General features: G+C 63.1%; 1 protein-coding gene across 1 annotated transcript in view; it reads right to left on the minus strand.

Moving 5' to 3' along the window:
* Positions 1-368: 368 nt before the first annotated feature.
* Positions 369-12,166, minus strand: part of MAN2B2 (mannosidase alpha class 2B member 2) — a 29,780-nt gene continuing 17,982 nt past the window's right edge. The window contains exons 11-19 of the mRNA XM_053672419.1: positions 11,491-11,765; positions 7,757-7,948; positions 7,081-7,333; positions 5,901-6,011; positions 5,615-5,807; positions 4,086-4,223; positions 3,043-3,155; positions 1,548-1,656; positions 369-616 (exon numbers count right to left, since the gene is read on the minus strand). Coding sequence (XP_053528394.1) covers positions 525-616; positions 1,548-1,656; positions 3,043-3,155; positions 4,086-4,223; positions 5,615-5,807; positions 5,901-6,011; positions 7,081-7,333; positions 7,757-7,948; positions 11,491-11,765 — 1,476 coding nt within the window. The 3' untranslated portion in view covers positions 369-524. The remainder of the gene's footprint in view (positions 617-1,547; positions 1,657-3,042; positions 3,156-4,085; positions 4,224-5,614; positions 5,808-5,900; positions 6,012-7,080; positions 7,334-7,756; positions 7,949-11,490; positions 11,766-12,166) is intronic.

Below are 12,166 nucleotides of genomic sequence, written 5' to 3' on the forward strand. Positions count from 1 at the left end.
GGTGTCCCGCACTCGGGTCATCCTGCACTTGGGTCCACGTGATCCGTCCGCAGCTCCCAGCCCTGCCCGGGACCAGCTTTCCCACAGCCTGCCTGACCCGAAAGCCAAGCCCCGCACCCCTCAGACGGCGGGGGCCCCAGCGCCCGTGCCCCACCTCACCAGCCACACAGCAGGGCAACCCGCAGGCCCGCAGGCAGCTGCCCTTGCAGCCTCCGTGGGCCTCCCACTCTGCCTGTCTGTGACTTCTGCCAGTGAACAGGGGGCTGCGGGGGGTGGCGGGGGGAGGGAGGACATCACCAGGTGACAGGAGAAGAGGGCTGGCACCAGAGGCCCAGGAGGACAATCAGGTCCCTATGATGCGGTTTTTATTTCAAAAAATAAGAAGCCCCAGTCCGACCATCTCCTGCCATCGCCGACCCGATGGCAGCCGGCTCTCCTGCCCCTCCTCACTGCTCTCCCAGGCCTGGGCCCAGCTCCTTCACGTGGGAGCCCCAGGCAGCCGTGGGCCCAGGGTCAGCGCAAGCTCACTGCGTCCCAAAGTGAACGAAGAATGTCCGGATTTCCTTCGGGTGGATGGTAACAGTGGGGCCTTCCGGGGGCGGGGGCCTGGAGCCGCCTGGGGAGGGGCAGAAGCAGTCATTCCCGCCCTACCCCTTGGAGCCCCTGCCTGGCTGGGATACTTCCTCCCTCCCCCCCCCCCCCCCCGCCCACCACACCTGCCTACACCCTGCTGTGGCTCCCCTGGTGGTGCGTTAGGTGACCAGCCCCTCCTGCCCAGACTCCTGCTGCCAGTGGGCCGCTTGCGTTTCTGCCCTCCTGTAGTGCCCGCCTGAGGGGGAGGGACAGCTGGAACCCGACCCTGGTCCCACCTGGCAGCATTTCCCCTGCTGTGTGGCACTCGAGGCCCAGCAGCTGTCCCACGGAGGCCCCTGGGGGCCTTCATCTGCCTCACCGCGCTCCTCCCTGGGAAGTCACGCCCTGGGGCTCAGGCTCCAACTGCCCACCCCTCCCTCCTGCCTTCCTTCCATTCATCCATTCACCCCCACGGCCTGAACGTCCACCTGAACACCCGCCAGCGTGCCGAGTGCGGGGGACCAAGAGGAGGTGCGTGGGACAGCAATCACGGGGGCAGAAAGAGCAGAGGAGGCCCCTGGCCCAGCCCCGACCTTGGTGGAGGCTTGAGTGGGACTGGCCAGAAGGAAGGGACAAGGGCGTCCCAGGCAGGGGAACAATGTGAGTGACGCCTGGGAGGCACGGGGCAGCCTGCGGTCGGCAGGAGCCAGCAGGACCTGTGCAAAGCGGGGCACAGCACAGCAGACCACCCGAGGCGCACCTGCGGGCCTGGGCTCACCCAGGGCTCGGGCGGGGGCTGCACACGCCCACGCACACCTGTGCAGACGCCAACCCGAAGCCTCCCTCTGCCCACCGCGGTAGGTCCAGGAGGCGGCACAGCCGGAGAAGGCGGGCAGCCTGCTCTAGGTCCTGCGGCCCACGGAGCAGCGCCAGGAATCACAGGCAGCCAGGGCCTGACCCAGGGGCTCCCAAACCTCCATCCTCCGTCTTCCTCGTCCAGCGCCGCAGCGCGCTCACGTCCCAGGTCCCGGTGAGCGAGCGCTCCTCCACGGCCAGCACGGGGCCCAGCCCCCGCAGCACGGACTGCAGGGAGAGGAGTGGCGGTGGGCGGGGGGAGCCACCAGGGTCTGGGTCTGAGCAGAGCATGCCCCGCAGCAGGGGCGGCCACCCAGGGCCCAGCACGAACCCTATTTCATTCCCACAGCAAATCCCCTGGCTCAGGATGGGAGCCCCATTTCATAGATGAGGAAACTGAGGCGGGGGGAGCTTGCTTCCCAGGTGCCCAGCTGGGGGTAGGTGCCCAGGAACACATGGACACTCAGAACCCCCCTCCAGTGTTGAGCCCCCTGTGCCCAGCGGGGGCCACGGCCACCCCAGGAGGAAGCCAGTTGTGGCTGTCCACCCCCCTTGCCCAGGAGCTCCACCCAGCCACCCCTGCAGAGACGGGGCAGGTGTCCACAGACAGGGACAGTCTGCCGACCGAGAGGGCAGAGAGGCCGGGGAGCGGCTCCCTGTGCTGATGGAGGGCGCACACGCATGGAGGGCCAGGCCCCTGGCTGCCGCCACCCCCAACACTTTGGTCTTACACCTGCTTGTGAGGCCTGAACCAGGGGGTGACCACAGGCCAGCAGCAGGAAGAGAAAGAGGCAGCTGGCTGAGGACAGCTGGGCGGGAGGACACAGGTGACCGGGTCGGAGGAGAGCATTAGAGCAGCTGAGCAGGGGCAGAGACAGCCCCCATCCCAACACTGGGTGGCGAGAAAACCCCGGGCCCTGCTCCTCGGCCGGCAGCTGTCACACAGCCACGCATGCTCCTAACCAAGACCTGCTCTGGCCGCCCTGACCGACACCGTCCACACGGACAGGAAGCACGCGGTGTCCACCCAGCCATCCACTCCGCTAAGGGTCTCCGAGCCTCGCCTGTCCCACTGGAGCAGCACAGGGTGACTGGCGTCCAAGGGCTGCCTCTGCCCCCACCCCGCACCTGGGCACAGGTGGCTCAGACCTGCACTCAGCCTCTGAGGGGCCCACGGGGAGGGGCCAGGTGAGGAAGGGGCAGTCCCCGGACCCCTGACGGCCTTGGTGGTAAGCACCAAGAAAGGGGGGCTGCAGAAGGCACCACAGAGGAAGGCTCGGGGTGGCTCGTTAGGGCTGTACGGTTCCACGGAGGACCTGGGCGTCGGAGGTGCCCACGGCAAGATCGGGAGTAGGAGGCGAACGGCAGCTCACAGCCCACGTGGAGTGCCGATGTGGAGGCCTGAGGCGTCTCGCGGGGCCCTCTGGGGAGGAGGGCACAGGGTGGGCCCACCGGAGCCCACGCTGGGTCCTTCGAGAGTGTGTCCTGATGCACCTCGGCCATGTCCAAGTCAGGGCTGTCACCCTTGGAATCTGCCTCCCCCAATCATCGTCCCCCCAGGAGGCCGGACATGGTGGCCGGGCAGCGGTATGTTGGGGGTGGGGGGCGAACTACCTTCAGATCCACGGTCACTGGCTGAGACAGGACCTGGTGCTCCCCGGCCTCGTACAGGTGGTGCAGCCGCAGCAGGACACGGTGGAGGTCGGCCTTAGGCTTCCCTTGACGGCCTAGGACAGAAGGAAGGCGGCATGAGGACCCCCCTTGTACCCGGCATGTCACACGTACACGCCATTTCACATCCTTGTGCTCCCGGAGGCGGCAGACCGGGCCTCCCCCGATGGATGAGGAAGCCGAGGCTCGGAGCCCAAGGCCACACAGCCGCTGCACCCGGGGAGGGTCCGCCCAGGCCCAGAGACTCTAAGGGGTGACTGACACTGGCGTCTGGGGAGTCTGGGTCCTCAGTCACTGTTGTCATTATGGCCTTGTCCTCCAGGCTTCCAGTCCCTGGAATATTCTCTCCTTCTCTGCCCTTGTCCAGTGCAGTGTGGCCACAGAAGGTGAGGCCAGTGCAAGGCGAGCAGAGGTGATGCGTCCCTTGCTAGTCACCAGAACTAAGGCAGCAAGTGGTACCCTACAGCCTCCATCAGCGGGTCCCTGGTGACCACAGTGAGAAGGGGCTCCCTGCGGCCCCACTGGGTGGGGAACAAGCATGTGTTGTCTGCACAGACAGAGCTTGGGGTCCTTGGTTCAGCAGCAGAAGTTTATAAAATCTCTTCTACGTGGTCCCAGTAGTGGCCTGGGACATGTTCCAGGTCTGGCAAGGCTTCAGGCCCCTGGTCATGGCAGCGGTGGTGAGGGCGGTGGTGGGGGCGGTGGTCTGAGGGCAGCACTGAGGTGGGGCCGGGTGTGGACAGCGGTGCAGAGATACAGGTGGGCTTAGGAAGGATCCACAGGAGAATCGTGTGGGCAGGACCTGGGCTTGGGTCCAGGCCCACCTTGCCCCTGGTTACTCGACGCCTCTCTGTGGGCCTCAGTTACCCCGTTTGGCAGATAAAGGACCAGGTCGCCTTGCAGAGCCACAGCCACTGTGCGCAGGGCCTGCTGTGCCCAGCAACACGATGGCAGGGGTGAGTCCGGCCCTTGGACACCCGCCGCACCTCCCTGGAGACTCTGCAGGTGCTCCGTGTGGTTGGAGCTGTAGTTCCAGCCGGGGATGCTCAGGGTCTGCAGGTGCAGACTGGGGGGCAGCGTCACGGCCTCCTGCTGACGGGGCGCTGAGCCATTGTGGCCAGTCTCTGCAAAGCAGACGGCCGGGTAAGGGAGAGGGTGTGGGGTCAGACCCCCCATCGCATTCAGAGCTCTCCGCACCGTGGTCCCATCACAGCTGACAACCCCCAGCCTCGCCACAAGCAGCCCACACTGCAGCCCCAGACCCCCGCCCAGGCTCCCGCCCTGGCCTTTGCTTCCCCGGGTCCTTCCCCCCAAAAGCCCCTCCTTCCACATGTCCAGCTGCTCAGAGGACAAGCCTAAGAGCTGGACGGACCCTGCATCTCACATCCAGCCATTTCAAACTAAGATGAGGAGACTAAGGCCAGAGAGGTCACTGCTTGTTCCAGATCAGATGAGAAGCTCACACAGGGCCCCGTTTTCCATAGGGGGTCTGGGATGTCAGCTCCTTCCTTGTCTGGTCACCTATGGCTCTCTCTGCTCAGATGACACCTCAGCCCCTGCTCCTTCTAGGAAATGCTCCTTTTCATCTGGGCTGCAGCTAGAGCTACCACCTCCCCACAGTACCCCAGGCCACAGCGATTGGGCCAGGCTTGGGTCACATGATCCCATCAGGACCAATCAGAAACTTTCCAAGTCTCAAATCCTTTGTTGGGGGAAGACCTGTGGCCCCAGAGCTGCTCACAGCCATGTCCCGGGTGGAAGGGAAGAAGCTCCATAGGCAGAGAGAAGCACAGGTAACAAAAGGAAGGAGAGGGACAGTCTCCTGAAGGTTCCAGCCTCCCACCCCAGTTACACCTCTGCCTTTCCCTCAGTTACGGAGCCCCAGAATAAAGTCTCCAGTGGCTCAGACGTCCACATTGGAGTTCTCTCACTTGCACCCAACAGAGACCAGAGTGAGGCCAGCTGGATGGAGCCAACCACAGCCACGGAGCTCATTCAGACACGGCACATCCCGTGTGGGAAAGACTGCCTTTGCCAGGAAGGACCAAGACCGACCCAGGAGCAGCCCTTGCCCTTGCTAGCCAATCAGAGCCCACTCCCGGAATCTGCAGCATGGGACCTGGCGGGGACAGGCAGGTGCTCAGGGCAGGGCCGGGAGAGAGATGGCCCCTGGCAGGCACAGAGCCACCCTGCCTGCTGCAGGCCCAGGCCACTGCCAAGCTCCCTGTCCATCCGTGAGCCTCCCCGGCTCCGGACCCCCAGCTGCTCCTTCAGGGTCCTCTACTGACAAACAAGAGGACTTGGGTGACTCTCTCAGAGTGGACCCATGACCTCACCTCCGCCTGCAGTATCTCACTACCCTAATCCCAGAGGTCACCAGACCCTCTCCAGCCCCGCCCCCTGCTGCCCTATGTCCTGGACCCGTGCGGCCACAGCCGGCCCTACACAGCCTGGCCCCGAGGGCACCCACCCAGGGCCACCCTGGCCCAACTGGCTCCTCTGGGCACCCCCATACCAGTCAGCCTCCCCAGCACCACCACTGGCCGGTGCTGCAGGGCCAGCCCACTCCTCTGGCACAGGCGGGTGGTCACTGGCCGGGGTCCCAGCAGGAGCCAGAGCACCGGGCGGACAATAGAGGTGTCGTTCAGTGTGACATTGTAGTCCAGGGACAGTTCCAAGTTGTTCCACAGCCGGCGGTGGAGCATGACCTGCAGGGAAGGGTGGGGTGACGCCCCTCGCACCTGGGGCTCATGGGGTGGGGCGGGGCAGGGCTGGCCGGGCCAGGCCGGGCCTCCTCCTACCTCCACCTGCCCCTTCCCCTGGCTGGAGACGCCGTGCGCCTGCTCCGCTAGCAGCACCAGCCGGCTCCTGCCGTCCTCGATGTAGGCCGTCTGCGCCATGGGGTAGTAGTTCTGTGGGCACGACATGGCCAGGGACACCGGGCAACAGGTGAGCCAGGCCTCCTGTTCAGGGGTCACCTCCAGCCACCCCAGCCAGCCCCCGGCTCAGGCACAGCAGCAGCTCAAGGCAGCATGGTGGGGGGCCTGCCTTCAGAGGTACACAGATGGGGGCTCATGTCCAGCTCTCCTGCCCCCTGGCCACATGAGCTGGGGAACTAAGCCCACTCAAGCCCCCATTTGTCCTTCTGTAAATGGGGCACAGAGTCGCTCTCTGGACACCGATGGGAGCGGGCGATATGGGCCTGACGGGGGCCTCGGCCATGGTGCTGGCCATGTAAGGGCCCCATGAGCCGGGTCCCCTGGGGCAGGATGTCCTGGGGCTGACAGACTAAATGACCTGGGATTGGGGGCCCCGCCCCAGAGGGTGGAGGCCAGCAAACAGAGAGAGTGGGGAACAGAAACTCAAGGAAGGCAGAGCATGGTGGGGACCCTGCGCTGTGATGGGCAGGCCCCCAAGGGAGGGAGACCACAAAGGCGTATCAAGGGCGTATGAGGTGCCCAGCACCCGCCTCACCTGGATTCTCCCAGGGGACCCTCACAGCTCTGGGGCGAGGAGCTACCCCCGTTCCCAGGAGGGCTCCCAGGCTCAGGGAAGCTAAGTCACCTGCCTGGGGTCACCCAGCCTGGGGCCAAAGGCTATGGGAGCTGACCCTGGCATTTGACTTTGGGCCACACTCACTGTGGCTCCACTGCCGACAGTGTCCAGGCTGAGAACACCGAACACAGGTCAGGTCCCGCTCGGCCTGGCCAGCTGCCACCCCCTCCTCCACAGAATGGCTCTCTGACGAGCCCCTCCTCGTACAGAAGAGGAAACTGAGGTACAGACAGGACCCTCAGGCGCATGGTGGCCCCGGAGTTCAGACACCAGGTTGACCCGAGCCTGGGTCTCCAGCCCTGAATGACAGTGAGTGGGCTGGGCCCAGACGGGCTCTCCCCAGAGCCTTTGCCGCCACGTGCCGGTGGGGAAGCGCCCTCAGGGCTGCACCAGTGGGCGCCGTGTCCACGGGCACCGCAGGCGTACCCGGGAGATGGTGTTGTTGGCGTGGCGCCGGTAAGGCCTGCGCTGCACCTGGAAGCCGTTGCTGTCCGTGTAGAGGGTCTGCCGGCTGGACAGGTTGGTGCTGGTCCGCAGCACGGCCTCACGGTTCAGCTGCAGGGGGCCCACCCGGAACTGCTGCTCGATGCGGTGGCACAGCAGGTCCCCGTTGTAGCCACGTGGCACGTGGGCCAGGCGGGAGTAGATGGCGTACGTGGGATTCTTGGCATTCACAGTCCTGGAGGGAAAGCACCGAATCAGGAGCACCTCCCAGAGCCTCCGGGTGCTCCCAGAACACCTTCCCTCCCCCTTCCCTCCACTCCTGGGCACCCAGGTGCCTTCTCAGGGACAGGATGGGAGGAGCCCGGTGCCCCATGGTGCAATGGTGCAGGGCTCCGGCCAGGCCCAACGGCCTCGGTCTGTGCTGTTAGTAGAGACGCGGGCGGCCCCCCCGTGAGTGCGTCCCTGGCCCCACGGGCTCCCGCCCCGGCACATGCAGGTGGAGCCTCGGTGCGATCCACTTCTTCATCCGACTTCCATCAGGTGAGACTGTGCCAGGCACAAGCCCAGGAGCTGGGCACCTGAGCAGAGATGGGCCCTCGACACCCGCCCGCGTGCTCCTACTGTGTGCTGGGCACAGCCCGCACGGAGGCCCGCGCACCTGTAAAAGTACTGCCGGATCTCAGTCATGAGAGTCCCGTGTACGACCTCCATCCCCACCGCTTTCCACGCGGGGCTCGCAGGCCGCCCAGGCGCGAACACGTAGTTGTCGGACACGGGGCCCAGGTTCGTGTCGCCGTTGACGTGGTACTCCAGGAACTCCTGGGTCACACGGACCGTCCGGTTACTCTGTCTGCCAGGCAGCAAAGAGAACACCATGTTGCTGTCAGGGACAGTGTCTCCTGGGGGCCACCCTCAGGAACTGGAACCAGCTGCCCCCCCCACAGTCACCAGCCGTGAACGGGGAGGGAAGTGACCGGCACAAAGGCTCCATGAAGCTCAGGCACTTGGTTCGGATAAAAGCCCTTCACGCCCTGGCTGGTGTAGCTCAGTGGATTGAGCGCGGGCCTGCAAGCCAAAGGGTTGCCAGTTCGATTCTCAGTCAGGACACGCGTGTGAGCTGCGGGCCGGGTCTCCAGTGGGGGGCGCCTGAGAGGCAACCACACATTGATGTTTCTCTCCCTCTCCTCCCTCCCTTCCCCTCTGTCTAAAAGCAAATAAATACAATCTTTAAAAAAACAAAGCCCTTCACACCCCATCCAAGTCCCTCCCTGCCCCCAAGTGGATCACAGAGGAGGAGGGGACAGAGGCTGCGTGACAAGCCACAGGGGCACAAGCACAGGGCCAACGCTGCCACAGAGGGACCTGCCCACAGAGGCGGTGTGGGGTCACCCAGGTGGCTGGCAGCAGCAGCAGACCCGCCCCCCCTTCCAGCAGTCCCTACAGTTCAAGGATGGGTTTTCATGCTGACTCCAGCTGTCCAGAGGTCCCACGCCAGAGCCCTCACCCACTTCCCGTGGTCAAACACCCATGACCCCACAGGCAGGGGTTACAAAGCCAGTCTCCGCCAAGGTTCCCGCGGCGGGCAGTGTGACATCGCCCAAGACCCCACTCGCAGGACTCGCACAGCCAGGACGCAGGCCCACTGCCACGCCGCAGCCCCCACCCGCCCAGTCACTGGGGGAGGGAGAGGCGGGGGTGGGGAGGCCAGAGCCTGTCCACGCAGGTTTGGACCGCGGACCTGTGTGGTCTGAGCCACACGTTCCCATCAGCATGTCGCCCTGCCAGGCAGCCGAAGGGGAAGAGACACCTCTACACCCACTCTCGGGCTTTCTTAGGGATGGCGCCAGGGACGGGAAGGAAGAGCAGGTGTCCACGAAGCCCCTCTGAGCCCCTCAAATGGAGGGAAGAGAAGAGAACCCTTTCTGTTGGTCTGGCATCCCAGGCCGCTCCCATCTGCTCCCAGGCTCCCCGCCTGGCTTCCTTCATAAACAGCCCCCTGCAGCCACCGAGGAAGTGAAAAGCCCCCCACAGATCAGGAGATTGGCTGGTCACACCTGACAGGGGACTTTATCCGAAAAAGATAAATAACTCCTACAAGTGAGGAATAAAGAGATGGCCCAGTTTTAAAATGGACAAAGGACGCGCGCAGACATCTCACCAGGGAAGACATAGAGATGACCAGTGGGCACAGCAAGAGACACTCAACACCATGGTCAGCGGGGAAATGCAAATCAAAACCCCTCGAGGTACCACTTCACACCCCGAGGGCAGCTGTCATTGAAAAGACAGGCCCTGACAAGTCCTTGGGACGAAGGGACCCCCACACACCGTGGCAGGGCTGGAAAACGAGTGGTCGCTGTGGGAGACAGCCCAGCAGCTCCTCGGATGGCTAGACGCAGGTCCGTCCTGTTTACCCTAGCAATGCCACACCGAGGGACCTACCCAAGAGAAAGGAAAGCTGTGACCACACACAAGCACGCACGTGCATCTCCACAGCAGCATTATTCCTCAGAGCCAAAGAGTGGAAGTAACCCAAAGGCCGATCAGCTACAGACTGGACAAATACAGGCAGTGTGTGGAAGCAGTGGAATATTACTGAGCCCTGAACAAGGAATGCAGTACTCGACAAATGCGCGCCATGAATGACCCTTGGAAATGTGGAGCTACGTGCCATAAGCCAGTCACGAAAGGACCACATGCGGTCTGCTTCCATTTTATGAAACGTCCAAACCCGCAGAGACAGGAAATAGATTGGACCTGCCGGGGCCCTCGGGGAGTGGGAAACGGGGAGGGCGTGTCTTCTCTTCGGGGTGATGAACACGTCCTGAAACCGAATGTGGCGAGCCTTGCACAACTCTGCGAGCGCACTCAAGTCCATCAACACACACACTGTTTAAAGAGGCAAATTGAGCGGCATGGGAATCACACAGATACCGCTGTTATCCAGGAAAAAGGCAGCCCCGCACCAAGCCTGTGCCGGCGCCTGGGCAGTGCGCACCCCACGCCCACCCCAGGCCTCTGCACAGGTGGCTTCCTTCTGTGGAGCAGCGGCACCTCGGCTATGCCGGTGGATTCTCTGGCCCCTCATGGCCTCAGGCCTGACCCGGGGTCTCCCCTCAACCCCAAAGCCTCCCCTGAGCCCCCCACTCCCAGCTCCAACAGCTCCCCCACCTCAATGATGCATGAGGCGCTGGTTTTGCCGTTTAGCCCCAGTTAGAACTTCAGGGAGCCCCATAAGGGACTCCCCTTTCCTCAGCCGAGTCCAGAGCCAGATGGGCTCCGGCAGATGGACAGAAGGACCTGGCTTACATGCTGGCATCCGAGGGCTGGAAGAAAGGGGTGGTGAGCAGGAGGCAGCCCTCACCAGGGCAGCCCAGATGGGGCACGGGGCCCAGTGAAGGACCCCCCAAGCCAGTGTCAGATTCCACCTTCTTCCACCTGATTGGAGAGTTCAGAACATGTGGGGGGCTGCACCTCATTTCTGATGCTCCCCCACACTGCCTGCTCTTAGCCCCCCTACTGGCCACATGCTCTCAAGAAGGACCCTATTTAGAGGGACATCCCAGGGGTGGCCTGAGGCTGAGCGCCAGGCAACACTCCCCTCGCAGCCACGCCCCCTCCCTCTCCTCCTCCCCCTCACTTCCTCTGGGGGTCCTCCCACACTGCCAGCTGGCGGTCCCTTCAGAAGATGGAAGCAGGTGTTCTGGCACAGGCGGCTGGGCCGGAACGAAAACTACTGGGGATGTGGCTTGAGGGGAAACAGGGTTGTCTGACTCCCTATACGACCAGGGAGGCCTCCCCAGGAGTCAGCTGTTCACTCTGCCGTGAAGAGGTAGCTCCAGATTGAGTGAAGATCGGCATGGATGTGTGAATGGGTAGAAAGATGGGTGGATGGCTGAGTGAGCAGATGGGAATGGGGTGTGGATAAATGGGCAGGGTAGGTGGGAGAATGGAGGCGTGGATGGGTGAAGAGATGAGTGGGTGGGTGGGTGGCAGACAACAGGTGGGAGTCAGCGGTGGGTGAATGAATGAACACATGGGGAGATGCGGAGTTTGGTGGATGGGTGAGTAGATGAGAGAATTTTATGTTCCTCTAAGTTTTAAAAAGTGAGTAAAATGAATATTATATTTGTTCCCTGGGATGGGGGATCCTTTAACACCCTTTTCTCCCCAGAATCAACAGCTCTGGAATAAAAAAAGTTCAAGACAGACTTTCTTGCCCTAGCCAAAACTCATGCTCCTAGAAATAAAGATGGTACAAGACAGAAAGGACTCCACCCCAACCAGGTTCTTCTCCCAGGCAGATGAGGAAATAAAAGCCCAAGTGAAGGAAGGCCAGCCCAGGCCACAGGCAACGCCTCCGCCTCAGAGCCAGCCGTGGCTGCACCTCACCTCTCCCAGATGCTGTGCATCAGGTTGGTGTCCCAGTCGAGGAAGACAGTGTAGCACCCGTTGTCCACGGGCACCAGGCGTCTGCCCCGGGGCCCAGTGTGTCTCCTTAGCCTGCGGTCAAACTTGGAGGTGAAAGCCTTGGTGGCACTGGCAGCTCCATCGCCCTCCTGGGCCTCCTTGGTGGGCCTGATGCTATAGTACCGGTAACTGAGGCCAGGGATTGTGGCAAGCACATGCAGGTCATATTTATGTGGTGCCTCCTTCACTTTCTGGACCTGTAGGGCCAAAGGGACGGGGTGTGACAGGTGTTTCAGGGCCGGAAGACACCCGTCTCCTCGGTAACCCTCAGCTAACCCTTCTCCTGGGTGGGGCGCTCACTCCCCAGGGGGCGGCAGGGTCCTCACACCGCTGCACTGAGCTGAACTCCCCTCCTTGCATCTGTCCTGCTCAGTGGGATCCATCCCTGGCCTCATCTCCCTCCCCTGCGACCCTCCCTCTGGGCACCAGCATTACCGACTGCCCTTCCTCCCCAACACGCCTGCTGTTCCCTGCCTCTGAGCCATCGCTCATGCTGTTCCCTCTACCTGGAAGGCCTTCTCTGGGAAGGGGGCAACGTTATTCCCCAATACTCTACTTTTGCACGAGGGGTGCTTTCAGGGCACCCCATGGCCTTTCT

Source organism: Artibeus jamaicensis, unplaced genomic scaffold, assembly GCF_021234435.1.
Source record: "Artibeus jamaicensis isolate MK-2021 breed Jamaican fruit bat unplaced genomic scaffold, CSHL_Jam_final contig_76, whole genome shotgun sequence".
In the NCBI taxonomy this organism is placed as follows: Eukaryota; Metazoa; Chordata; class Mammalia; order Chiroptera; family Phyllostomidae; genus Artibeus; species Artibeus jamaicensis.